This window comes from Manis javanica, chromosome 6, assembly GCF_040802235.1.
Source record: "Manis javanica isolate MJ-LG chromosome 6, MJ_LKY, whole genome shotgun sequence".
Classification (NCBI taxonomy): domain Eukaryota; kingdom Metazoa; phylum Chordata; class Mammalia; order Pholidota; family Manidae; genus Manis; species Manis javanica.
Genome location: NC_133161.1, coordinates 28,693,287 through 28,719,856, shown reverse-complemented (window position 1 = coordinate 28,719,856; position 26,570 = coordinate 28,693,287). Strand labels below are relative to the sequence as shown.

The following is a 26,570-nucleotide window of genomic DNA, read 5'->3' as shown; positions in this document are numbered from 1 at the left end:
TTATTCCACACCCTCTACCTCAGAAACTGTAGCACTTACCTCTCTCTGAAAAAAATTCCAAGCATGAGTAAGCCAACGGTATCTAGGTAAGCCATAATTTGTCATTCTAGCTTTCAAAGTGACCATGTCTGACCACTGTACTGGAACCTGGAGATAAAAAAACAAAATATCAACAACTGTAACAGATAAACACACACATTCAAACACACAGACATTCACATATTCACAAACATGATCACTTGCAAACTCAAACATACACATACTTGGAATGCATTGCAATTGACAAATACTGTTTTAAATTTATATTTAGGGCCTAAATTAAGCTAAGCCTTCCTAATACTTACTGAACCATCTCTATGTGCAGATTTTTGTACTAAAGGAGGAGGTACTTAGCATTTAGCAAAGAATGCAAAATCATTTAATGTCAATATCATGCTCAAGAAAATCAAAAAACAAGTAGTTTACTATCCATCCTACAGATCCACCTGAAAAGCTCCTCAAACAAATCATCTCTGCAGAGAAATGCCCTTTGATTTGACTTCATATGCTATGAAGCTGTTCTTTGAAATGACTGCAAATTGTAGCCCTGCAATAAAAGAAGAATTAAGAAGGGCAAGAGTTCAGCTCATGCGGACCTCACTCTGAAATAAGTTTGTCAACACCTTTTCAAAATTGGAGTTTGGAGGCATGCTAGAATTTTGGAAAAAATAGTTCTCAAAGCATTTTTTGTGCTTTTATTCTCATGTCACCAGCATCATGACTCTTAACAGTGTTGAATCACGACAGAACTTCAGATACACAACACATAGTTGGCCAGAAATCTAGTCAGCGTGTCATGCTGTGTTTTATCTGTAGTGCCATAGGAGAAACGGAGGCATACAGTCCCATCAACAAGTGCTATTACGTTTAGATTATGGAATTGGGAAACCAGACAGACTGATATGTGGAGTAATACAGACTGGGCTTAGTCAAGCAAGCTTGACACCACTCAAGATTTAGGTTATTTTAAAGTCTTATTTTTTAAAATATTAATATCAATAAAGTAGTTTAAAAATTCCTGACCACAGAAAAGTCTTCATGTTTTTTCCTTTGCTAACTTCTTTTTATGACTTGGAAATTTATAATACAAAAAAAAACACCTCAACACTTGGGCACATAACTTAGTTCTCCAAATAATGGGCCAATTGGGTATACTTCATGTCCAACCAAGTTCAGGGAACTAACTAAAGTTCAAGTTACTCACTGTATCATTATTATCTTGTATCCTTTTGAGCATAAAATAAATTGAAATAAATTCTCTAGGAATATATAATCTGAAACAATATTATTGACATATTTTTTTCTAGAAAAGGAATAATGAATAGATGACTATATAAACAACAGAAATAATGGGGTGACAGACTGATGTCAAATCTCTTGATTTGGTTATTAGAATTAGCCTTACTTTTTCTTTTATTTTCCAAAATAAATGTAAATTGTTTCCCCCTTGTGGCCACAATTGATCTGAGACCAAATGTGGCAAAAAACAGAGATCATTGAGATTCTGGCACTAAATACTGTGATTTAGCAATGAAGGAAAACTCATTTACTGGCTTCTTTCATGGAACTGTTAAGAGCACAAAGCCCATTCTATGCAAAGGTTGGGTTCTGCAAAATTTGGCAGCTAATAAACTTAATGGCAGTTTTCATTTACACTGCTATTAGTGCAAAAGCAATAAAAAATTCTGACAAACTTTTTTCTAAAGGATTACTTTCCACATTTCACTTTTAAACATCCCTTGCTCTATCCTGGTGACTGAATAGGGGAGATATACACAAGCAGTTATATATGCCCTCAATGGAAATCGCACTGTGCACCCATTTAATGCCACTGTTACTAAGAAGATATTTGCAGATTACCCCTTAACAAGATATAAGAAAGTTCTCTGAACAACTACAAATTCCTTTCAATTCAATTCTCAGAATTATATTACAATCAAACCATTTCCTTTCAAAACCCTTAAATTCTTTCTGAACTTGTTGTAAGTTAGATTTATCAAATTTTAGCATGACATAAACACCATCAAACCATTTAAAAATCCACAGAAAGTAAACTCATTTCTAAAGACCTTTTACTTATCAAAGAACACAATCAAAGGCTGAGGTGAGGGGATAAAGAATTAATTATATGATTTACTATCCATTGCCTGAATGTCAAGAAGACACATGGATGTATTTTTTGAAAACAGAAAAAAAATTAAAAGAGACCATTTCTTTACCAATAAGACCCAGAAAGTGAGTCCCTGGAACCAACTACTTTTTTACTCCCTAAATATGAACAAAGTTTCTAGGGATGAAGTAATCACGTGATTTTCAAAGACCACAGGAGCAACCCTATTTTAAGGGAGATTTAGTTTTGAAGAAAGTTCTTAATTAACTTTATATGAAACATGCCCTGATTTTTCTATTTTCAATAGAGAAAAAATTGTCATAAATTCTCTTTCCTGACTGAGAGTTGTCATACACTGAGTGTTTTCAAGGGGTTCAGATGTGTGGCAGTGCCAAAGCCCCATTCACGTGCAAACTGGAGCATGCAGAGTACCCACTAGTCTGTAATTACCACTGAGGATTCTGAACAGTTTTACTACAGTAGCAGGTTCACCACTGAATCTTTAATAATGGCGTCAGTACCAGAAACAACTTCAGTTTTATTACACAACTGCCAAAATGCATATCCGAAACAAATACAGAATAACCTCCCTCTCTTCTTAAGAGCCTTTAGATTTTAAAATGTTGAACTCTCACCTGGTGAACTTGCTCAAATGCAAATGCCCAGTCCCTACCCCTTCTTCCTCTGCCTTTCTCACCATTCTGATTTAGCATATCTGGCCTAGAGCCCTATAATGTGCGTTTTTAAGGATCTTCCTGGATGACTCCAGTTGTAGACAGTCCAAGGACAACATGGGGGAAAACATCTTTCTCCTGAAACAGAATTACTCTATGATGCTTACAGTGCAAAAAATCTGGTCTGCCACCATGTAAACCATCAGCAATCACAAACATGCAAAGTTGCTTGACCTCAAAAGTGATAAATACACCAATTTTCATCAGTAAAGTGAGAAAACATTAAGTAATAATGCCCAGTGTGAGCCAGGTGAAGAACAAGTGGTCAGCCAGACATGACTGGTAAAATCTAAAGACTGAGAAGCTGTGATCTATATTCATTCGAACATAGGTATAAAATTTATTCCATGACAAAATGAGAGGAAAAAAAAAATGCTGAAGAGCAGTTTTCACATAGCCAACTCTCAAACTGTGAAAGCATTTGTAGACAACTGAGGTAAACACACCGCAACTCTTCAAATACACTTCTTAAAGTGGAAGGTGGTTCATCTTGCTGCAAAAAGATGCATGCTTCCTAGACATCAGCATACAGCTGTGGTGAATATTCTATAGATCTTTCATGCAGATCTTCAAGATTACTCAATCCTGTCACAAACTCAAATCTTTCCTCTTATCATTCAGAAGTTGGTAAACTTATTTTCAAACATATGTTATTTTTAGTCCATTATATCCAGATTTAAGCAAGCTGTGGAATTAAAGAGATAAAGTACACCAAATGTAGTATTACAAACTATGGTTTGGAACCATGCTTTAGACACAGAAAAGAAAGAGTTATTTTTCAGAAGTAAAGGGACTACTCATTGTTATTATAGAGTATAAATACTCAGATTAATAATTGTGTCCTAAGCTACTCCAAAGTATCTGATTTAAAAGGCCAAACTGGATATTATTTCAGATTGTGTTTATATCCCATTTTGACTCACCATAATTTCCTGCTCATATGTCCAAACACCACAAGCCAGTTCTACACAGAAAATGACAAGTAAACTCCCAAAGTACTGTAGAAGAACAGAAAATTAATGCTGTTAAGATAAAATCAAAGTAAAATATGTTCATCAGAGACAAACTAAATATTATTCACTGCTGTTTATCTGATGGACAGAAAAACAGAGGCACATATTTAAGAAGCTCCCTTGGGAGCAGCTGGGGATAATTTCAGCACATTTAGAGACATCTGTGTACAACATCCAATACTCACCTCAGTGGGCCATGCAATAGTGCCCTGTTTACCATGTACTTTCATCATTAACTCACTCAAGAACCTTGTGCAATGAATAGGACTACCTCTTTCACAAATGAGAAAATTAATGCAACAAGTGGACAATGTGACTTGCTCAAGAATGTGCATAGTCAATTTTGGAGGGCTTAGGCCATTGGGGCCCTGTGCCGTGGGCTGTATTGGGACCTCCCCAGCTGTGGAGGCAACTGTACGGAAGTAGATAGCAACAGTGTGAGAAAGAATAGGCTCTCTGAAAGCTCCCTGCACTAATTCCAGCATAAACAAGACACCACCACTGCTCTCCTGAATCTTTCACTCCCTTTATAGTGCTAGTCAGGCTGGGGGTACAGGATAGTGATGTTTATTGATTATTCCCTTTCACTGAAATGACAGCTCCATTAAGGGCAGGGACTTCATTGCATTGCTCATCACAAAGTAGGTGCTCAATAAATGTATATCCCGTAAAAGAATAAATGAAAACAAAACTGAGCAATATGATAGTAAGAGACTGGGAGCTGCCTTGGACTGGTTGACCAGAAAAGGCTTTGGTGATATTTTAGATGAGTCAGTAATGACAAGGAGAAGGCCATGCTGATAAGACTTGTGGAAGAGCCACTCAGTAGGAGGAAATACGAAGTGCAAGGTCATCTTTCAGGGTGAGCTAGTTAGTTAAGAACTCAGTGGTAACTGAAGCACAGAGTGGGGTGGGATGGCACACAGAGAGTGTGAGCAGATGGCAGGTACAAAGAGTCAGATCTTTGTGGACCACAGAAAGGATTTTGGATTTTATTTTAGGATTAACTGAAATCCATTAGCAGGGCTATGATCTGATGTGCATAATAAAAACTGAATTCTGGCTGTTTTGTGCAAAATGACCTGTTGGAAAGCAAGGGTGTGATCAGGGCAACTAAATTAAAGATTGCAGAACTAGGATGCTACCAGGGAAATGGGAGGGAAAAATGAATTTATTAAGGACTGTGAGCCATCAGGATTTGAATGTTGAATTTCTTTGCTCATAATTTTTGCCAAAAAAAGGAGAGGTAAGTATAAAACATAGAAAATTGAGTTGATTTTCTACTACTTCCATGTGTGTCCCCTATGATTTAAAAATATAAATCACTGCTATTTGCTCTCATATAAAAAAAATAAAGACTATATAGCTGCATAATCTCTTAGACAATACTGTGGCTTAAAAATAATTGGTTCCAAAGAAAAAAGGTCCCCTTTTGGGATCCTACATCCCATTAAGGAGATGCCATTTTACAAGCAGTTTTATTTTCAGTATATGTAGTTCTTCTGGTCAGCTTCAATCTCCTCAGATCTCATTTCCAAAAGTTGCCTTCCTTTGAAGACTTTAGCCTTGAAATGATTATTAGAAGAAATTTTGTCAACACAGTATTCCAAGTCAGGCTTTCTCCAAACTCTCTCATAATACTTTACTCAAGAGATCGCTAGACATAAACAATACTATATTTGCACCTTACATTACAAAGAGATAAACTGTTCAATAATTATACACAAGATCAGTGTTCTTATATTTGATAAGATAAAATCCTAGGGGAGATTAAGACTCCAGAGTAAAACTATACTATGGGATACTCTTGTTTTCTCAGATCGCTGACCTAAATTCTTTTCAAAATTGATGTGTAATTATAACAAAAGCCAAGGCAGCTCTGAAAGGCAAGATACTGCTAAGATAAAACACGGACACGGACGAGAATTATGCACGCTGTTGCTAGAAAGAGAGCAGGAGATATCCTAACTTTGCCTTGGGGATAACCATGCAGATTTCTGGATTGATTTTATATCCTTTTGAACTCCACTGGAGTCATATCCCTTGTTTTTGCCTCTTATAGTCACTGACCGGTTTATGATGTCTGTGCTGCACCACAGAAAGGCTCCCAGCACAGGGCCAAGGGCCATGCTCAGGTGCATGTAATACGTGTAATGCCTGAGTAACTCTGCCAGGCCTATGGAGCCAAACAACACTACAATAACTAGAGGCCTGCACCACCTTTGACTTCTTAAAGTGAGCTTTACAATGAGCCAGCTTTACTGTAACTTAAGTATCCCCAGGAATGCATACATAAAGCATATATATTATATGTATAAAAAACTGTCTCTCATTACAAACTGAACACTGAGATTACCAAGCATGGGAAGGAGGGGGTCCACATGAGTTGGACACTCTTTTAACTCTGGGAAAACTAAAATGATCAACTCTTTTAGATTTCTAGTGTTCTCATTGGTGCAAGTTCTCCCATACAAAACAATGGTGTCTTTATTCCACTTATACTCAGGAACACAGATTTATTTGACCTTAAGATTTAAAATACAAGTTTCATCAACAGTATAAAACTTTCTTGGAACAAATCAAACCTAGAATTAAATTCAAATAAAATATTTGTTTTTACAAACGCTGCTGCCTCTTCACAGTCAGTGGCTCTGCTTTGTTATCATTGCATTAGCCTCACACATCCAGTCTTCTAATTCCAAGGAAATCTTCAAATATCAAATCCATCCTTAAACCAACATAAATAGATCAACCCCATTTACCCTTGCATTTTCTTTTCCAGTAAGCTCTGAGTCTAGCTAAATTTATTCTCACACTGATTATCACACAGGGAACCATTTCGCCATTATTCAGCGTAAGGGCTGGATCTGAGTTAGGCGTCTATAGAACATGGTGTTAATCCATAGAACAAAACAAGCAAAGAATCAAGCAATAGCTCCCACAGAACTTTGTTATGGTTTGAAGTGTACATGTATGTCATATTCCAGTACAAAACCGTCTGTTGTCCCCAGTGTGACTGGGAACGTGTGTATATCTCCCCTCAGGGTGTCAGCATGTGTCTCTCATGCCTCTTACTTTCCTAATGCACATGGTTTGATGAGATGGCCTGTATCGGTCTAGTCTGCAGAGCCACTCATTCCTGTCTTCTCCTTGTGCTGTCCTGGAATGGTGGAAAGGGCTCTGAATTTGGAGTCAGAAGACTGACGTTCAAGCCCAGCTCTGAAACACACTGTGATCTTTGGCAAATCATTAAACAGCCCTGGCTTCAGTTTGTTCATCTGTATAATGAAGATAAAAGATAAAGCTTTCTTCACTGTTATCATCAAGGTTGGTTGGACACACGTGACAGTGGTTTGGAAAGTTTTAAGTTTGTCAAGAATTACATAATACTTTTCTGAACTAGTTTGTGAAATACAATCCAATATTGACGTGCCCTTTCTTCCCATACATAGCCTTTGAGGCCTGCTAAGTGCCAGTTTCTTCATTATCATTTTTCCAGTATTTCTTCTCATTCTTTGTCCCATTATTTTTCTCCTTCTTTCTGTGTTTCTCCGTCTGCTGTACATCAGGCCTCAGAGGCTTCGTGTTCAAACCAGTTGACTACCTCACCCGTGAGTCACAGGGCTCACGGAACTGCTAGCTCACTGGTTCTGGCTGGTAGGCCTCTTGTTCTTAAACATTATTTTATCCTCAGTGACTGGGCAGTCCCTGGCACACAGCAAGTACCCAAGGAACGTTTGTGGTAATGATCAGTTTCCCAACTAAAAAGACCAATTTCAAATTATGTTGAGATTCTCTAAGGTGAACCCTGTTTTTTTGTTAACATTTGATTCCTTTTGACTTCTGCTTACCCATTTATATTTTAAATATTGTCTTTCTGTTTTACTGCTGTCATTTTTGTTTTGTGGATGATTCCAAGATAATCCAGTGTGTCCTTAAACATTTAGACAATTTACATAGCTAAAGGAAAGGAACAATGTGCAGACTCTCCCCATCATTCCTGCCCTGCTAACAACTAAACATTTTAGACAAAGGAAGAATGGGAAAGTGTGTGTTTATACAAGGAAATTGGAATGCAATTATTTGTATGACAAACTATTTTGTTTTAAAAATTATGCAATATTGAGTTCCTTAAAATAGCTAAATTCCTCTAATGTAATTAAACTAAAATTTGTGTTATAAGAATAAGTTTCATCCCTAAACATTGTTCATAAAAAGCTTGCATCAAGCAAGGCAAGCTCATAATAAGACATGTCACTCAAAAATGATGCAATTAATTAGTGATACTTTTTCCACCAAATTTCTCAAGTTGAGAATAATTAATTATCTCTCAATTAAAAAATGAGTGCCCTCATCGGGTTAGATAAAACATGATGAATGTGAAATTGCTTTTTGGACTCTTTTCTAACAATTATACAAATGGAAAGAGCAGTGACTTTGAAATAAAATAGACCTGGCTCCAGATTCTGGCGCCTTTACCCACCAGTTGGATGACCCTGGGCAAATTAAAAGGCCTCCATTTCCTCAGTTGTAAAATGAGAATGTTAAAACCCCCTTGCAGTGCTGCGTTAAGGATTCAAACAGATAAAGTGCTGTCATATAGGAAGCAATCCTTAAATGGTAGTCATTATTAACCATACATAGTCTCTCTTGGAACATAAACTCAATAAGGACAAGAGGTACCATTATGGCCAGTTATCACACTACCCGGCACAGAGCAGGTACTCAACGTGTATTCTTTGAATAGACGTAACCATGATTGTAGGATGATGGCGACTAAAACTATTCATCTCCTCCTAAAACTACCAGAATCACTCCCACTAAAAGACATCTAATCCCACAGGCTATCTGGTAAAATCTTTAGTAAAATCGCCGTGCGGTAAGAATATAGTTGGTATTTTTTCAAAACATCTTTATTAGGAAACTAGAACAGGAAGGACATGGGCAGGTAGGGAACCTGGCTTCTTTTTCCAAAAATACTGAAATAAATGGTCTGTTATTTTAAGCTAAGTTTGTCACAAAATGGCAAGAGTGGCATATGTTACTAGTCCCTTTGTCCGCTAGATTTATCTGAAGAGGAAGGGAAGGGCATGACATCTCACCTTCCTATGTAAGCCCTTGGTGATATGTAGGTAAATGTATCCCCCAATAGAAACAAAGGGGATTTAGTTCCCCCACTGAAAGTTGTTTCATTGCATTATCTGTGTACAGACAAAACAGTATAAATCTCAAGGAAGTCCTTTCTTAAAGAAACATTTAGTTCTAAAAGTGATCTAGTTCTTTGACACTCTCCTCCCCAGGATTTCCCCTGAAGAAAGCAGATTAAACACATGCTCTACCCCTTTTCTCTCCTGAAACTTCCCTAAAACAACAATAAGGGGATTTTTTTTTTTAAAGCACAAACCCAGAGATAAAGGAAAAGGAGATGACAGCAAGTAGAGTTTGGAATGTGCAGAGAAGATAGAAGAGAGCAAATACCTCAGCAGTCGCCCAACAGCTGAATGCTCAGCCAGTAGCACGGAGAGTCAGGGACAGCCTGATTCACACTACAGTGGCCCCAAATGCTCAGGCGCTGGCAGCCCTGGATGCCTCTGGAAGTGGATGAAGGTAGGGGCTGAAAAGAGGATGCCTTGTTGAAAACCTGTTTAGGAAGAGGTTAGACTCCTCAGGTCCCCCTCCCCATATACGTAGCTGGGGGACTACCCACCCCCACCAACAGAAAAGCTGGGGGGATTTCTTCTGTGGAGACAGTGAAACAGAATCTCAGGTCTGGGGACACTAGGCAGAGTAGAGGATAAAGTACAGTCCTGGAAACAGAAAACTAAAGTTCAAGTTTACACACCTTTCCCACAATGGTTCAAAACTCCAATAAAACCAAATAGCACTGAATTTCTCAGTAGAATACTGGAAGCTAGGGAGCAACAGAGGTATGTCTTCAAAATTCTGAGGAAAAAATGATGTCCAACCTATAATTCTATAGCCAGCAAAATTAACATGTAGAGGTATATAAAGGCATTTTTACACATACAGTCTTTTAAAAATTGTGTCTGCTCTGTATGTTTTTTTCTGGAAATTACTAGATGTGCTTCCTGAAATGAAAGACTAAACAGAGAAGGACAATGACTTGGAATTCAGAAAACAAAGACCCCAAAACAATAGAGGAAAAGGAAATCTCAGACTGGTAGTAAAGGGATATCCCATGACAGCAACAGCTTCAGCAGGCCTACACTGGAACAGGTCTCGAATGTTCTGAAAGATTTCCTCTAAAAAAATATCATTGGTAGAAATCATGAAATATTTGAATGTATACAGAGAACATTTAGAGCAGAGGGAGTTTAGTGTTGAATTAGACTGAAATGCATAGAAAACAAAGAGAATTATTAATTCCAAGAAAAACAAAGTATTATTCCAGAAAGAAAAACTAAACCTTGTACTTTCTGTGGCCCAGCTGTGAAGCACATTTACATAGTCATAATCAGGTAAACACTGATCAAACCTAAATTATGGTATGTCGAAGTTGAGGTGTGACAGGAACTATACATGGGGGTGGGAATCAGGGGAGGCATGAGGGCAGGAAAGGGTGCTGCTTTCTCATCTTCCATAAGAAATCAACGAATAGTGCTTAAAACTAAAATCTAAAAGAATGAGAAAAGTTACATAAATATGAGATTTAGAGATGTGGAAGTAAATTCCAAGGGAATATGCTGAAATAAAATTGAAAGCAGCTGCCTTTTAGGAATGGAAAGTTGTCAGCCTGGAGGACTAGTATTTTTCATAATAAGCATTTAAGAATTAAATTTGCTCTGTAAATAGGTGTATGAAGCTCTCTGATAAAAGTAAAAACACAATGAAAACAAACAGTAGCCTCCCCTGAAGCCTTTACACCAAAGAGAAAAGGGTTCAAAGAAGAAGCAACTTAGGTATGTTTACATAAAAAAAGTTATTCAAAAGGGGTGAAAATTAAAAGTAGCCCAGTTATACTTCATGGTAATTGAGATGGAAGAGGGTCAGTAGCAACTGGAAATTATGCTCAGATGGTGTCATCCTTCTGCTTAATGTACCTTCAGGAGCTCAAAATAGTGATGCTATAACAAAATGCAAAAGTGTGTACTTACAAGGGTTTATAGACCCCACTGAGAGGTCTCTTTCACTAGACCCTATTTGGCAATTTGGAACTCTCCTGCAATATTGTTCATTAAAACTGCTCATATCAGTGAATTAGATTATTTTCCAGAACAATTTCAGTCACAAAATTTTAAAGCCCAGAACTCTATATTATGGGCAATTTCATTCCAGAAGGAAGGCCTTGATTTGGTTTATTTGCTCAAGAGATATATATGTTTGTATATATAATCAAATGTTGTGTGTATACAAAATTACAAGTATATAGAGAGTATGTAAAAAACAAGCATACTTTTATATATGTGTATATGCAAATGTATGAGTGCATACACCCACATGGGCATGAACAAGTCATTTATTTTGCCAGAGATATACATACATTATATAATTTACCACTCAATAAATATTACAAAAACATCATTATCTCTGCTTTTTTGAAAAAGAACATGGAGCTAGGCACATTCATCTGTGATTGAGAGGCACTAAATTCCTCAGAGAACAGGTTTTAGACCTCACACCCTGGATTCAGATTCTACTTCTACCACCTAACAGTGGGCAAACCAGTTTTTATAATGAAACCAATACAATTTTTATAATGAAATCTGATGCCATGTAGACACTGAGCATTGAACAGTTCATTAAATAGAACTTTTATAAAAGTGCTAATAAACAAGTGGTTTATTTTGTTTTCATCTTTACTGTTAATGTATATTAACACAATTTATAAAAAGCAGTACTTGCTTTCGTATAAAATATCAAATAATTTTTGCTTTTGGGAAAATAGATTTATTTTTCAATTTTCATTTTTAACTTTTTTATCAGTCTGATAAAGATAGAGCTATCCTAACAAAGCCAATCAATTTACTGAGTGTTTACATTTTGGAAAGCATTAAAGTTTATAAACAGTTGAGAGATATAGGTAAAAAATAACTTTTGATTACAAAGAGCGTTTTTATAGGAAGTAAATCCTATTCACATAAAACTTATCCTCATTGTATCCAGCTTTATAGAGAGGACTCTGAGATATACACTATTTAAAGGAAACAAAAAACCTTGTATCCAACCTATCACAACCTACCAGGAAGTTATTTTCTAAACTACTTTTCTATATAAATGCCAACTGGAAAATAATTTTTACATTAAAATAAATTGTAATGTTTTCTTGAGCACTTTTACATAAGCTGTTCTGTGTAAGCAAGCAGATAGTCAGCCAAGTATCATAGAATCCCTCAGTAAGAATGTATTTCACTGAGGGAAAAGTAAAAATTATAAACACAAATCTGCTAATCTCTTAATTTATAACTAAAAACTGAGACTGATTTTTCATAAGCAACATTTTACACAATTTGAAATGAGAAAAGTCAGCTTTGGTTATTCTGGATAATTAATACAACCTGAAGCTCACCTCCCTCCAAATAAAAACTATTTCAAAATATAACATACCCTACTGGACATCTTAATGTTCTAAAGTCACAGTGCCTTTTGACTCCTATCTACATGCTACATAACCGACACTTTTAATAAACAAAAAGTGTGATTAAAGGCCTGCATTCACTAAATGATAAATGATAAACTCCAGTCTCTACCCTGTCAAATACTAAACTCTGCAAGCTTTCAGTGCTAAGTATCTCTATGTCAGTTGTTTATTTTTCCTTCCCCAGTGATTGGAGGTTTAAAAATATAATATTACTTATAGTTAGTAAATAAGAGAATTCCAGTGCCAAATATTTGTACAAGATAATGGAACAACCGACGTTCTGTTAAGAATCCACTGGGACTGAACTTCTAACAGTCCAAGAAGGCCTGCTGCTTAAAACACTCACCCACACAAAGCATCTGGTTCAGCCTTCCCTCAAAATGATGTCATAGTAGACACAAGCCTGGTACTTTCTAAAGGCCAATTATTCACCATGTTCTATGTTTCTCTATAGTTCTTTCAAAGAAAAGGCAATATTAAATATTTTTTCTTTTAAGAATCATACATGGAATGAGGTCAGCCTAATTTAGGAAAAAGCTAGAACTAGAAACCAGTTTTTGAAGAAACAAAGTCTTGCCATGCCTGAGCCCCTGCAGAAACTCAAGCTAAGATAAGAAAGTATAGGCATGTTGTGGCCCTTTGTGCATTCTTATGCTTGAGGAAATATAGAGGACTATTTCTAATAATGGATCTTAATTCATTCCCCTTTTCAATTTTATTTACCCCAGTAATCACTGAGTTGATTCCTTTAAAAAAGATGTTGGTGACATTCAAATTAGTAGGTGTTTGTTTTATACATTGTTCAAACTATTAGACAGAAAAATGTGTTATGCCAAGATCAAGGGACTTAGTCAAGGGCTATGAGTTCCCAGGGTCAGAGACCTATGTCATGAGAGTTAAAGCATTAAAGGTAAGGCAATAAAGTAGCTGGACATGTAGACAAGTCACCACGTATAGTTTCTGTTGCTTTGTAAGCTAGGTCAACTAAAGACTGCATGCTCAGCCCTGTCTGGAGAGAGTTAAAGGGTGTTACTGGTCTCTGAAGAGGATACCACTACATATTATGGGACCATCCCTCAGAATTCAAGACAGGGGTCCCCATCACCAGAAACTGGGCATTAGAGCAAATAGGAAGGAACCTTAGAAATTTCCTACCCAACAAGGTCAAAAGAACAACAGACTCAATGGCTGATCCAGATCATGCCTCTCAGACCCAACCAAATGTGGCCAGATCCCTCCCAAACACAAAAGTGGAATGAGTTCATTATCATAGGCACTTTATGACAGCATCCTTTGCAAGACAGCAGTTTAGGAAATTGGAAATTGTTAAAGATGATTTTTTAAGCAAAAAGAGAATTTATACTTTTCTATAACTTTGCGTGAAAATATCTTCTTCTAAATCACAGTCTTTTAATTATTTTCCCTTTATTTTCAGACAAGCTATGCACATTAACTTATTTTCACATATTCCCCAGAATAACTGCAAACCCTATTTGTTAAAAGAGTATTAAAGAAAAATGTTTCCTTCAAATTTTTCAAATCCATACACCCACATATCTAATGAAAGTGGAGAAGTTGATTCTTTTTTGTTCTTCTTTTTTTTTTTTGATAAATCTGTTCAAGCAAAAACACTTTCTTCCTAAACCAAAAAATATATTTTCTTCCTTAAAAGAAGAAAGTATATGAACATAACCCAATTCACAGTCATGCTTAATGTTCGGGGAAAGAAGACCACGTGTAAATAATGATAAAGTCATTAAATTCTTACCAAAGTTGCATAAACATCCTAAGATTCAGTCTAACTGATAGAAGGAACAGTTTGAATTAAATAGCGTTGAGTTACAGATTGATGGAAAGATATTCACTTTTGTTACAACGAGTATTTGAGCTATACCAGTGTTGAAAAGTGGAGACACTGAAGGCCTGCTTTTAGGAACAGATTGATGATGATGTGAGGGGAGCATGCCCATCATCTGTAAGTAAATGCTTCTAACATGCTTGAAAAGCTTGGTCTCAAATGAGTCAAGCAGTTCTACAACAATCCTCTGGTACTAGTAAATTGTTTATGGAACTTTATTTCCCTGAGGCTGGAAAATTGCTGCAGCATTCCAAAGGACTACTGTTCTAACTTTTCCACAAGAGTCCTTGAACCTGGCTAGTCTCTCTAAGGGCACCTTAGCCCAGCAACCAGTTTCCTGGTGCCTATTCAACTCGATAACTATTTTTGCTATGAAACCTGAACTAAACACATACAGATTAGTAAAATTCTGTTTAAAATATACATCTAGACAAAATTCTAAATCATTAACTAGACTTCCCTACCTGAATACCTTTATTCCTTCATCAGCAAAGGCAGATTGCTGAAGGAAAAATGTATGCCTTCAATCCTCTCTTCTATCATTAAAAAAACTTCTATAAATGTGAAACCCCCTCAGCCCAGAGTGGCAAGACCAGCCTGCTCTTCTTTCCCAGGTAAATGAGCAAAAAGGTCTGGAAGCAAACAAGAACAGACACTGCTACCTGGATGATGTAGCAAAAGATGGATCTGATCACATCATTCTCAGGCTCGCAAAACTTCAAACGCAGAGTATGTATGCATGCCATTCATGACTCCCAATATTTGGGCCCTAGCTCAACACAGCCCTAGCTCCCACGTAGGTGGCACACATTTGCCATGTGACCTATACATGCCCTTCTCCAAACACACGGTGAGCATCCAAGTCTTATCTCTCCACTAGCTTTTCAGTTCCTCAAAAGTACTGTGCTCTGGGAGAAAGGGCCCCTCCATAAACCACAGTTTACCTCTGCCCAACATTTACCAACCACCCACACTTTGTCCTCTACCATTAGATCTCAGGTCCAACACGTCTTCATGTCCCTTTATACAATGTTCTCAGTAGAGCAAGGCTATTGTTCCTTAGAGTTCTTTTAAAGTATCTTTAATAACACAAAGGGAAAACTGTTAGAATTAAAATCCTTTAATTCTAAAAGGCAAACCTCTTATGGTCTCACTAACAGTTATCAGTCCATGCCTTCAATTCAGCTATGCAAACCCTGCACAGAACTGGAAATTTTGAAATATTTTTAATGTGTGTTTCCTAGAAGAGATACTGAAAAATGCATATGTTTATGCAATTAGAAACACTCTTACATTGGCAAAGATCATCTAATAAAATGCCAATCTTCTTAAAGACAGTGTTTCAGAAATGTTTTCATAGTTGTGATCACTGTGAGGAAATTTAGTTTACAAATTTTACAGTTTTAAAACTGAAAAATGGTAACCTAAAGGAAATTCAAGGATAACCACTTATTTTAGAATAATCAAATGTACTGCTTTACAGGAATACTAAGTGAGACAACTATTGGGTTTGCACATTCTAAATAAAATTTAAATTACTATTTCTGTCATGTAAGTACATTTATCTTTATCTGAGCACATAATAAGGGCCTGTTATCACCCTTTATCTGAAAAAAGAGAAACATATATGAATCACAATTCTGAAAAAGGAAGCTTTTTAAATTTATGAAATTTCATGAAACAACCTTAATTCATAAACTGTTATTTAGTCATCAATTTCATTAGACACTACAAATAAAGTAAGTATGAAGCATCATTTTTCTAAAAAGCTTACCTGACAACAACTTTCCTCCTCCGTTTAAAGGACTTAGTACGCTCATCTTTTATATGTGTCATTTGCCCCTTTGTTTTAACTCTGAACATTTAGGAAAAACTGTTTCCTGAGTCATCTACATAGCTATATGATTTTATATGAATGTTTACTGCTTTACATTTGCCAGAGGAAGTCAATAAACTGACAAGCAGATGTGAAAGCAAAAGCACTTCATAATTGCTGAGTTCGCCTCAAGGTAGCTTGTGCTGAACTGGTAACCAGCATTCACAGCAAACGAGCTTTTCTATAACATGTGCTGACAGAGAAAAATCTGGCTTTGAACTCTGTACAGACAAAGGGCATTCACCCAATCAATATATATAGATTTACATGGCTTATATTTAACCTAAGCTATCTCAAATGTATATATAACGAAACAAGACATAACGCTTAAAATGCTTACCATGCCAGAGTATACCTAAAGTATGCAAAGGGCAGAAATACAAAAACTTGAACCATTCATCCTTCAAACCCGAAATTAAGCCGAAGTCCAATGAGCATCAAAACCCTGTCACCAAGACCCAACACGAAGGGCATGAATATCACACAATTGTCCTGGGTCCCAGTCTTGGACACAACATTTACTTTCAAAGACATCTACTTAATGTGCTTTTCTGGGGCATAGTTAGAGGCAGTCAAACGCCATCACTTAGGAAATGGAAGAGGTCACAAAACTGTGTCCTGAGCTTCCGTGCACACAAAAACAAGATGTCCAAATGGAGTCTCTAGGTCCAGAAATGCTTAAATCTTCTTCAGTTTCCTCTGCTGAAGAGCTTTTTGAGTTTAACAACTAAATTTAAATACTATAGCTTTTAAAGAATTCTAGTTAACATGCCAAAATATAGTGCATGTATTGAAGGGACATGTTTCTATCATATGAAAATGCATAACACTGAATAATACCTCATTTCCTAATGTCAAGTAATACAAACATTACTATGGTGTAATTCTTTCTCCATAATTTCATCTCAGCAAGGTCTACTGAAATTCAGCCACCTCCCATCCAGTCCCCAAAGTCTTAGTTCAGACCCCAACCATGGTTTCTGAAGATGATTTGTGTAACCATGGACAGGGCTTCCCAGTGCCTCTGGCCCTAAAAACTATATATATCAGGAAACAAGACATAACAACGCTTAAAATGCTTAACTCTAAACATTAAGGAAAAACTGTTTACTGAGTCATCTACATAGCTATATGATTTTATATGAACGTCTACTGCTTTACATTTGCCAGAGGAAGTCAATAAACTGACAAGCAGATGTGAAAGCAAAAGCACTTCACAATTGCTGAGTTCGCCTCAAGGTAGCTTGTGCTGAACTGGTAACCAGCATTCACAGCAAACAAGCTTTTCTACAGCACATGCCATTTCCAAGGGCATTTCTATAGCATTGGAAATGCCCTCCATGGGCTCTCCATAGCCCAAGAGATAACGTTAGACTCTCTCCTACAACAACCTTCACAACCGGATGACTTCATGCACGTCTCACTCTGCACTGACACCAGAACCACACCGAATTTCCGCTTTGCCTAAACTTGCTGTGTTCCTTCACCCCTCGTGTCTGTGCACACATTCTTAGTGCTGCTCTAACGCCCCTTCCCTTCTCCACCAGAAAACACTTCCACACTTCCATACACAGCTCAGATAAAGATTTTCCTGCAAAATCTGCCAGAAGTCTTCAATCGCTCCCTATTCTAATTCCCATAATAATTTGCTTATAAATTGAATACTGGGTTTTGCTATGTCATTTGTTTTTGTACTCTCCCTGCCCACGTTTGTATGTTAAGTGTCTGTCACAGATTGGGTAGTTAATATATGTTTAAGGAGGGAAAAAGGAAAGAAAAGGAGAATGGGAAGGGAAGAAAGGAGAAAGGAAAGAAGAAACAGTTTAAATTTCTTTGACAAAATAAGAGAGAATTATGGTATAATTTTTAGGGTTATTTTTATAATAAGGATATCAAATGATTATACTTTTAAAGGTTCAATGGAATTTTAAATGTAGCATATTTGTCTTACAGAAATAATGCCAGTATTAATGAAATGTATAGCAGTGTGCTGGAGTAACATGCATGGACTGTATTTGAATGCTAATGATAGTAGCTAGCAGCTGTGTATCTTTGGGCATTCTACTCTTCCTCACCTGTAAAATAAGTCTGACCATCTAAAGCTGCTATAAGTATTTACTGCAGAAACAGGGTAAAACACTGGACAGATGCTAAACATGCAGTTGGTGAACGGACCTTGATTTAGAAATAAAGATGCTAGGTTCTCAACCAAAATTACAAACAAAATAAAAAGATATTTACTTTAGTTTAATTTTAACTTAATGGCTTAGGACTAGCTATATAAATATAAAACATATGACTACTTAACAGAAAGCCTTAAACAGAGACTGCAGAAAATTACTCTTTGAAGATATTCCAGTTTTGCATTATGATTTCAAATAAAAAGCTGTGAATGGCTCATTTCTCCATGGTCATTAACAATTTACTTGATTTCCATTAAGAGAGTCTTTTCAAATTTGGTCCAATCACTGCTTATTTTAAGAAAGCTTTAAAAGTGCTTCCATACAATCACTAGCCATATGAAAATTCTCTGGAATAATAATTTTGGAACAAAAAAAGAAAACCTTTCCTGGTAAACACAAGGTATTGCTTAACACGTAAGGTGCCTCCAATTTCATTTCTGACCAACACTTGAATAGATGTGGTTTGCTGGCAGTCAAGCATATATTATTAGCATCACACTCTGACAAACGACATCTCCTGATGGTGACATTCAGCTGTTGTCGATATTGTAAACACGTCTGTTCAATCTGTTTACATTCCCCCTGAGCTGGCACAGCTTTCCTAATGCCTATGTTAATAGTAAGGTAGAATTGCAGTAACAAATGAATTTCATTTAGTCTACAGCTAAAAGCCTTGGGACGTACCCATCTACAGCCTAAAAGCAATTTCCATTTAGCTTCAATTTGTCTTTTAAAGAGAGAAGGAATTTCTGCTGCTGAAATTACTTTGAACGACATGGCATATTCAAGTTTATTTTCCAAGTCATTTTTGCCTTGTTTTCCCAATATAATTAGAATTTAATTATTCTTAATCTCCTCATATAAATACATAAAAGTTTCTGTTCTAGGACAGTTTCACATTTATTAAGAACAAATCTAGTTACAGCAGAGTTGCCAGATTCAGCAAATAAGATTACAGGATGCCCTTTTAAATTTGAGTTTAAGATAAGCAATGAATAACTGTTTAGTAGATACATATCCTCAATATTGCATGGGACATACTTACACTGCAATATTATTTTGTTGTTTTTCTGAAACCTAAATTTAATTGGATGTCCTGTAATTTATTCAGGAAACTTACATTATGGTGTTTTAACAATTTGCACCTAGAATTCAATAGAAGGGTCAAATTCATAACCAATGTTACCAGAAATGTTTCCTATGGTGGCCTCTGAGTTGCATTTTCTTGGAGGGGGTAAGATGGCAGGGCAAGTTGGTTATAAAGATCTGTTTTGAGGGTCTCATTTTTTCTTGGCCGGCCTGATGAATAATGGCATTTTGACTTTTGCTGGAGGAGCACCATAGCCCTGTTGCTAGCTGTTTTTTAGTAATCATTTAAGAGATATGCCAGCTCTCAGAGATACTAGTTGTCTAAAAAAAATATTCTTCCTGCTAATCTGGCTAGGTCTTAAAAGTGAAACAATACTTTGAATACAAGGAAATGGGCAAGTTGGTTTGAATGCATTGGGCTTGTTTAAATATTTACATCCAAAATAAAAGTAAGGAGCCACCTAAAGTTTGTTTTAATTAGGCTGAAAAGCTAAAGGTCACAGAGGATGAAACCATGAGAGTTGCCTTGCAAATATTTGCCAAAGATCTAACATCATGTCATGTTTTGCCTGAGTTCCCCCCACTTTAGCAAGTCATTAGCTTTGCAGTCTAAACATCTAAGAGGCAGATTCTTCCTTTAAAATGTCTCATCACTGCCTTCCAGGCATTATCCTCCATGTGATACGCTGGCCTCCCCTACTCACACTGTTCTAATGTCCTGTATATTAGGAACATTTATTAAAGCAGTAGGAAAGGTGAATGGTTCATATTAACAAGTTGTTTGTTGTCCAGTAGATTGGGTTGGTTATAAAAAAAGGAAATTTACACAATGGAAATGTGCTAGATTTCAAAGGGTGAGAAACATCTATTAGAGACATTTGGTGCACGCCCAGTGACAACAGGATTGGCAATCAGAAACACTTGAGGTCTGAATCAAAGCCCTCCTCGTTTTGCTACATGATGCTGGGCATATATACTACTACTGAACCTCTCCGAGCCTCATTTATAATTATCTTAGATGACTGTTGTCAGATTTAAAATAAAACATGATAGGGAAAATCTTTTATACAATGTGAGATACATTGATAGCACTTAGGTAAAGGCAGCAATTTGATTGTAGAGTGAAATAGGGAAGTTGTTATAAATACATTGTTGGAACTGGACTGCCACGGTCTGAACACCAGATTCTCCATTTACTGGCTATGCAAACTTAGGCAGATCACTTGGCCAGCCTGCCTCATTTCCTCACCTACATTATGGGAATAATAATAGTACTCTCTCATTAGGACTGTAGAGAGGACAAAATTGATCAGTTCATGTAAAACTCTTCTTATTTAAAAATGTACATAAATCTCTAGAGTATCTGTAAGCACCTGAGAATGCTAACTATTTTGATCTTCATCATCATCTTTGTCATTATTATGATTTAAGACCAGTCTTCATGGGCTGGTAGTATTGAAACAAAAGTATTAAGAAAGTCCCAGCTCAAAGGACAGCAAGAATAAGCAGAGAAGATTGGAGCAAGAGAAGTTTGTACAAGGGTCAGAAAATACAGTTTGACCAGAGAACATGAAGTAGTTGAGAAAGATAAAAATGGCAGATGAAGGCTTGATTGCAGAAGAATTCGATGCAAAATCAGGGCATCTCTACTTCATTGCCCAACCAGAAGTCTTTCCAGTTTTTGGAACAGAGGAATAATGTGATCACCATTGCATCATATTAAACTGAGACATTAGATTTGGGAAAATTAGGAGATAACAGAGACAGGCAGTTTACTCTGGGGGCTCTGCGCTGCTTCAGCAAGAAGTCAGGGGAGCCTGGACCTGAGTGCTCCAAGTAAGAGTAGAGAAGACACTGCTCCTGCGATTGTGGATTCAGTATTTACAGGACTTGGCAATTGTTTAGAGGAGGATACTGCAGAAAGGAAGTCAGAGAAGAAACTGCCTGAGAAGCAGATGAGATGCACATTGTTTATGAGTGACAGGGAGTTGGGAGTTGAGACCACAGATCATTCTCTAGCAAGGGAAAAGGTGTGCTGGATCCAGACAGAGTAGAGTCGAGAAACTTTTCATGGGAAAAGATGAAGCACAATGGGAACTGGTAATGAACTGCCAAAGTCGGTCAATGTTACAAAACAGCCAAGATTGACACACTCAACAGCAATGTACTGTGAAAAAGAGTACACCCCACAAGCAAAGGCAGGGACGGGACACAGCTGTGTCAGTCTATGCTCCTCACCCTTCTAGAGGAGGTGCTGACCCCTCAGTTGAGAGGTACCTTCTCTCTGGCTTCAGAGCACCCAGGAAAGCCTTCTTAGAGCTCTCATCAGACAGTGGTGGGATTATCTGTCTATCATACACACTGGTCTAATGGTAAAAACTAGTAATGCCTATATCATCAGTAAGTATTTGAAGCATGAATGGATGTACAAGTTAGTGGCCTTTACAACTTCAGTCCTCCAGGTCACCTTTGCATCATAAAGCACTTTCCTGCCTCACAAACTAGCTTTTCACACACAGGTTTCTATGATCCATTCTGTCTCAGGGAGAGATCAAATTACTTTGTTCTTTGTCAACTTGCTTTACATTCAAGCAACCTAGTGGAATTTATAAATGGTTTTCAGAATGTGTTCTTAAAGGTCTTTGAGCTTCCATGAAATGTGCTATCTCACCCCACCCCATACCACAATCCAGGGACCATCCAGAGTCATACAGAATGGGGGGAGGGGGAAGAACAGCAGTGAGACTATGGTTTTAAAATAGGATTCTGAGGCTTTTTTTAACTTTAATATACCTTACCCATCCTTAAATTCTAAAGTTCATACAAAGTAAATCCTGCAGAAGTTTTCTTAAATTACTGTCCTAATACCTTAAGTTGCAAAATAAAATTCCAAACCCTTCCAACCATTCTCTCTCTCATTATATACCAAGTAGAGACAAGTAAGGCAATGGGAATGGCCCCTTCTCAGAGTGGTTTATTTTCTGCAGCATTTAAGGTTTTCCAATCATGGATCTGAAGAGTTATATTCCAAGAAGCCAAGTAATACATTAACACAGGTTGTTCCTGTGAAGTGCAAAGCTTTAGTTCAGCTTCACACTAAGATTCTGTTTTAATTGGCTTGGGATGGGAGCCAGTCAAGCACTGGGTGTGCAGGAGTTGCCTCCTGAGAGCCAATTTGTGTTCATCTCTCCCCAGCCTTGCATTCAGTGATACCACATTGGTAGCCTGATATCAAACATGCTGGGAGTATTTACCCCACGGAAATGTTCAAATGCTACAATTGAGTTTTTTTTAATATGCTCAGATATCTAGCATACCAGCATACTGTTAAACTATTTTTTAAGTTCCCTACAAGAAATTAATGTGCAGCTAGCATTGAGAACCACTGCAAAGAAAGGAATACACTCGGTGAATTTTTTAGGAATCTGATGCATCTGCAATTACATGGTAGCAGCCTCACTACCTGGTGCCCCTAATATGCAAAATTTTATATACTCAAAGTGCTTCAGAAAATATGTATGTAAAAAGTTCACATGTAAACTGTACTTTTAATTGACTCAAGTTGTTATTATCAAAAGAGAGTTTGCTAATTTTTTAATTAAAAGCCTAACCATAGATTTTGGAATCATAGAATTTGAGTGCTGAAGGTAATTTAAGAAGTAATTTAGTCCAACTCTTTCACAATTAAAAAAAAGAGAAAACAGTGCTCGCTTCAGCAGCACATATACTAAAATTGGAACGATACAGAGAAGATTAGCATGGCCCCTGTGCAAGGATGACATGCAAATTTGTGAAGCGTTCCATATTTTTAAGAGTCATACCAGAAGATGATCACCAAAAAACCTCAACAAAGATCCAGGCGATGCTGCAGTTGCAGCTGCATTCATCCCACCGGTTCCTGGACTTGCCATTGGAATGAAGAAGGAGATATCTAAGCTGGCCTGTGCATACAGTAAAACAACAAATTTGACTGGATCTATACTGTTGGAACTCAACCAAGAATTAGGAGAAGTGCAAGTTGTAGCGCTCCAGAATCTTATGACTACAGACTATCTACTGTTAAAAGAACATATGGGATGTGAACAGTCCCCAGGAATGGGTTGTTTTAATTTGTCTGATTTCTCTCAGACTGTTCAAGTTCAGTTGGACAATATCCACCATATCATAGATAAGTTTTCACAAATGCCTAGGGTGCCTAACTGGTTTTCTTGGTTTCACTGGAGATGGCTAGTAATTATAGGTCTGCTTTGGTTATGTAACTGTATTCCTATTATGTTAATGTGTGCACACAATTTAACTAGTAGTTTAAAACTTATACATGCTTAAGTTACTCTACAAGAAGATATATCAAAGAAATAATCAATCTTCCCATGTTATCTTCCATCTGCTACTCCTATAGCTTTTCTTCTTCCATCCTAATTACAACCCTTAAATAGAATTCATGACTCACATCGAATTTACCGAGTATCATAATTCTTCCAAGTGGTAAAGATACCTCAAGACAAATACTGGGCATAAAAGCCACAGGGCATAAATCTGCAAAGAAGTAAAAAGCTAACCTTTTCAAACAATATTGCCTCTCTCTCACTTACCAACTTTACATTTCCCTGTATGGCCCCGGAAGATGACTGGTTAGCCAGAGACGGGTAAGATTCCTCAAGGGAGGAACAACCTAAGACAGGCACAGTCGCAGGGGGGCCATTAGGTGAGAAATTGGGGATCAACAGAGGTGAGGCTTAGAATCTCACCGCCCCCCCCCCGTGTTTTGAGAGAAATCTTCTGCATCCGTGGATGTTTTATTGCCCTTGTCTCGCTTGGATTAACACTTAGTGTACAGGCACACACCTGATCATCTAAATTTGCTCTCTTACAGCACTAAACTATGTTTTCTACCTTTACCTTGCATCTACCTACAACCTCAGCATTTTATTTAAAAAAAAAATTATAATAATAATAATAATAAGGGAGAAATGTGGGATTCACATATAAATCAAGTATAAAAATCAAATGAATATTCATATTTGACCTGATTGTTTATAGTTCATAATGTGTGATCAAAACTGAAAGTTTCTGTGATGACTGCCCTTGTACTGTTCACCATGTGAGAACTTATTCACTGTGTAAGAACTTGTTCACCATGTAAGAGCTTGTTCGTTATGCTTCAGAAGATTGGAGACTGACGAGAATTAGGCTTGGGGTGGATTAATGATTGTACATTGAGCATTGAGTCCCCTATACAAAATTTTATTGTTGTTAACAACCATTTGATCAATAAACATGAGAGATGTCCTCTCAAAAAAAAAAGAGAAAACACTAAGATTATAGAAACAAAGACTCACTTATACCCAGTAGCCTATGTAAAGGCAATGCCGGGATTGTAATGTCTATCTGCTACCGCACCACCTGAGTTTCCATATGGTTTATGGGCAGGTTTATTTTTAAAAAGAAGAGAGAGAAAGAAACAGAGTTTCATTATGACTTCACAATTCTAGTCCTAAGGGGCCTGAGTTGTAATAAGGTCCATGACATGAGAAAAAACTCAACTTCCAAATGAAAATGTCAACACATAGCCCGAGTGAAATAATTAAATAGTTTACGTATTTCCAGGCCTCATCATTTGACCACTGCAAATACTTCTATTGAAGTCATCTCTCATGGAAAGAATGCTTCCCTTCTCACAGGATGTTGAACAATTACCCCAGATTAGAGTATTGCTCTCACAGTTCCCTAAGCACGTAATCATGTGTGCTGATGAAAACGCAACACAGTGTACTGGTTGGTCTTTTTTAACATAAGAAAGAAAAGATACAAACCCATACCCACGCAAGAAGCAACAGATTTCTTTTCACCGTTCCACAATATCCTAACATTCCAACAATGATAAGGAAACAGCAAACAGCAATCATGACTGGATGAACCACAGGGAAGTAAGTCAAGATGACAGCCTCCTCTACCCTGAAAGAAGAACAATAATGTCATATTATAGGTAAACTAAAATCAAAACGTCTTTGCCTCAGGAAACCACCAGGGACCCTCCCCTCCTTCCCAGCTGAGAACAATCTCCCTCTTCTTCCCTGACCTGGGTCTCCACGTACAGCACTTCCTTCCCAACAACTGATCCTTCCCTAAAACGTGAAAGACTTCAATATGAAGGGAAATTGGTCCATATTAAAAGAAAGAGGATGGCAGAGAGAAATGATTTTTGCTGGAAAATTATGGAAAAATCATTAACTAGAACAATGAAAGAAGAACCATAATACTAAGGGTAATAATAATGACAACAAAAAAGGACTAAGTGCTTACTAAGCTCCATTGTGTTAAGGATTTTACAAAACCATACTCAAGACATTTCAGAGTAGTATATGTTGCCATCCCCATTCAGAGATGAGGAAATTGAGGCTGGGAGAAGTTTAGTAATTTGCCCCGTATGATGTTAGGGGATCAACCTTTGCAATTTGAGAAGAAAATGGCATTGCTGGGTTTTGATTTCCTTAGTTCAGGAACATGAAAGTTAGAAAGTTGGCAGTGATTTTCTTAGAGAGAAGTAGCTAGGCTGTCCTTTATACACAAATGTGATATGGCTGACATATTGTCAGGAGGACAGGCAGCTGGTATTCCCACACCCAGAATGTTCTCTGGGATAAGATGCATGCCTTAATGAGAATGTGAGAAAATGCAAGCGTCTGCAACAAAGGTTGCCATGGGCAAGAAAAACTTTCCAAAGGATCCTGAAAGAGCACTACTACCTAAACAGCTAAGGACAAAGTTGCTTAGAAACCAGCATCTGAGGAAGCTGATGAAAGGTGTAATCATTAATTATGAAGCCTACCTTGTCTCTGCAGTTAAAGTCAGAACATTATTTAGGTAGTCCCTCATCCAAGCAGAAACTGCCAACACACTGATGGACATTAGCTGGGGAGAAAAAAATACAAATTGGTTACCAGCACTGTAGGCAACGTTCTCAGTAGGATTAATAATTTATTAAGAAATTTCATCACATTAAGAAAATCAAGAATTTTCATCACATTATTGTTATGAGTTTTCCTAATGACCATTTAGGATCTGTTGA

At 37.1% G+C, this 26,570-nt stretch overlaps 1 protein-coding gene and 1 non-coding gene across 7 annotated transcripts in view; one reads left to right on the top strand and one right to left on the bottom strand.

Moving 5' to 3' along the window:
* Positions 1-26,570, bottom strand: part of TSPAN12 (tetraspanin 12) — a 61,427-nt gene that overhangs the window by 21,865 nt on the left and 12,992 nt on the right. For 5 of the 6 annotated variants that reach the window (XM_017655654.3, XM_017655656.3, XM_037023442.2 and 2 more), the window contains 4 exons: positions 26,331-26,413; positions 25,321-25,456; positions 3,807-3,881; positions 40-147 (listed from right to left, as the gene is read on the bottom strand). In XM_017655654.3, coding sequence (XP_017511143.1) covers positions 40-147; positions 3,807-3,881; positions 25,321-25,456; positions 26,331-26,413 — 402 coding nt within the window. The remainder of the gene's footprint in view (positions 1-39; positions 148-3,806; positions 3,882-25,320; positions 25,457-26,330; positions 26,414-26,570) is intronic. The other variant, XM_017655659.3, reaches the window with a different exon arrangement.
* LOC118973405 (U6 spliceosomal RNA) lies at positions 23,205-23,311 on the top strand. The gene has a single exon (XR_005062714.2). It is a non-coding gene; the product is annotated as a U6 spliceosomal RNA (small nuclear RNA).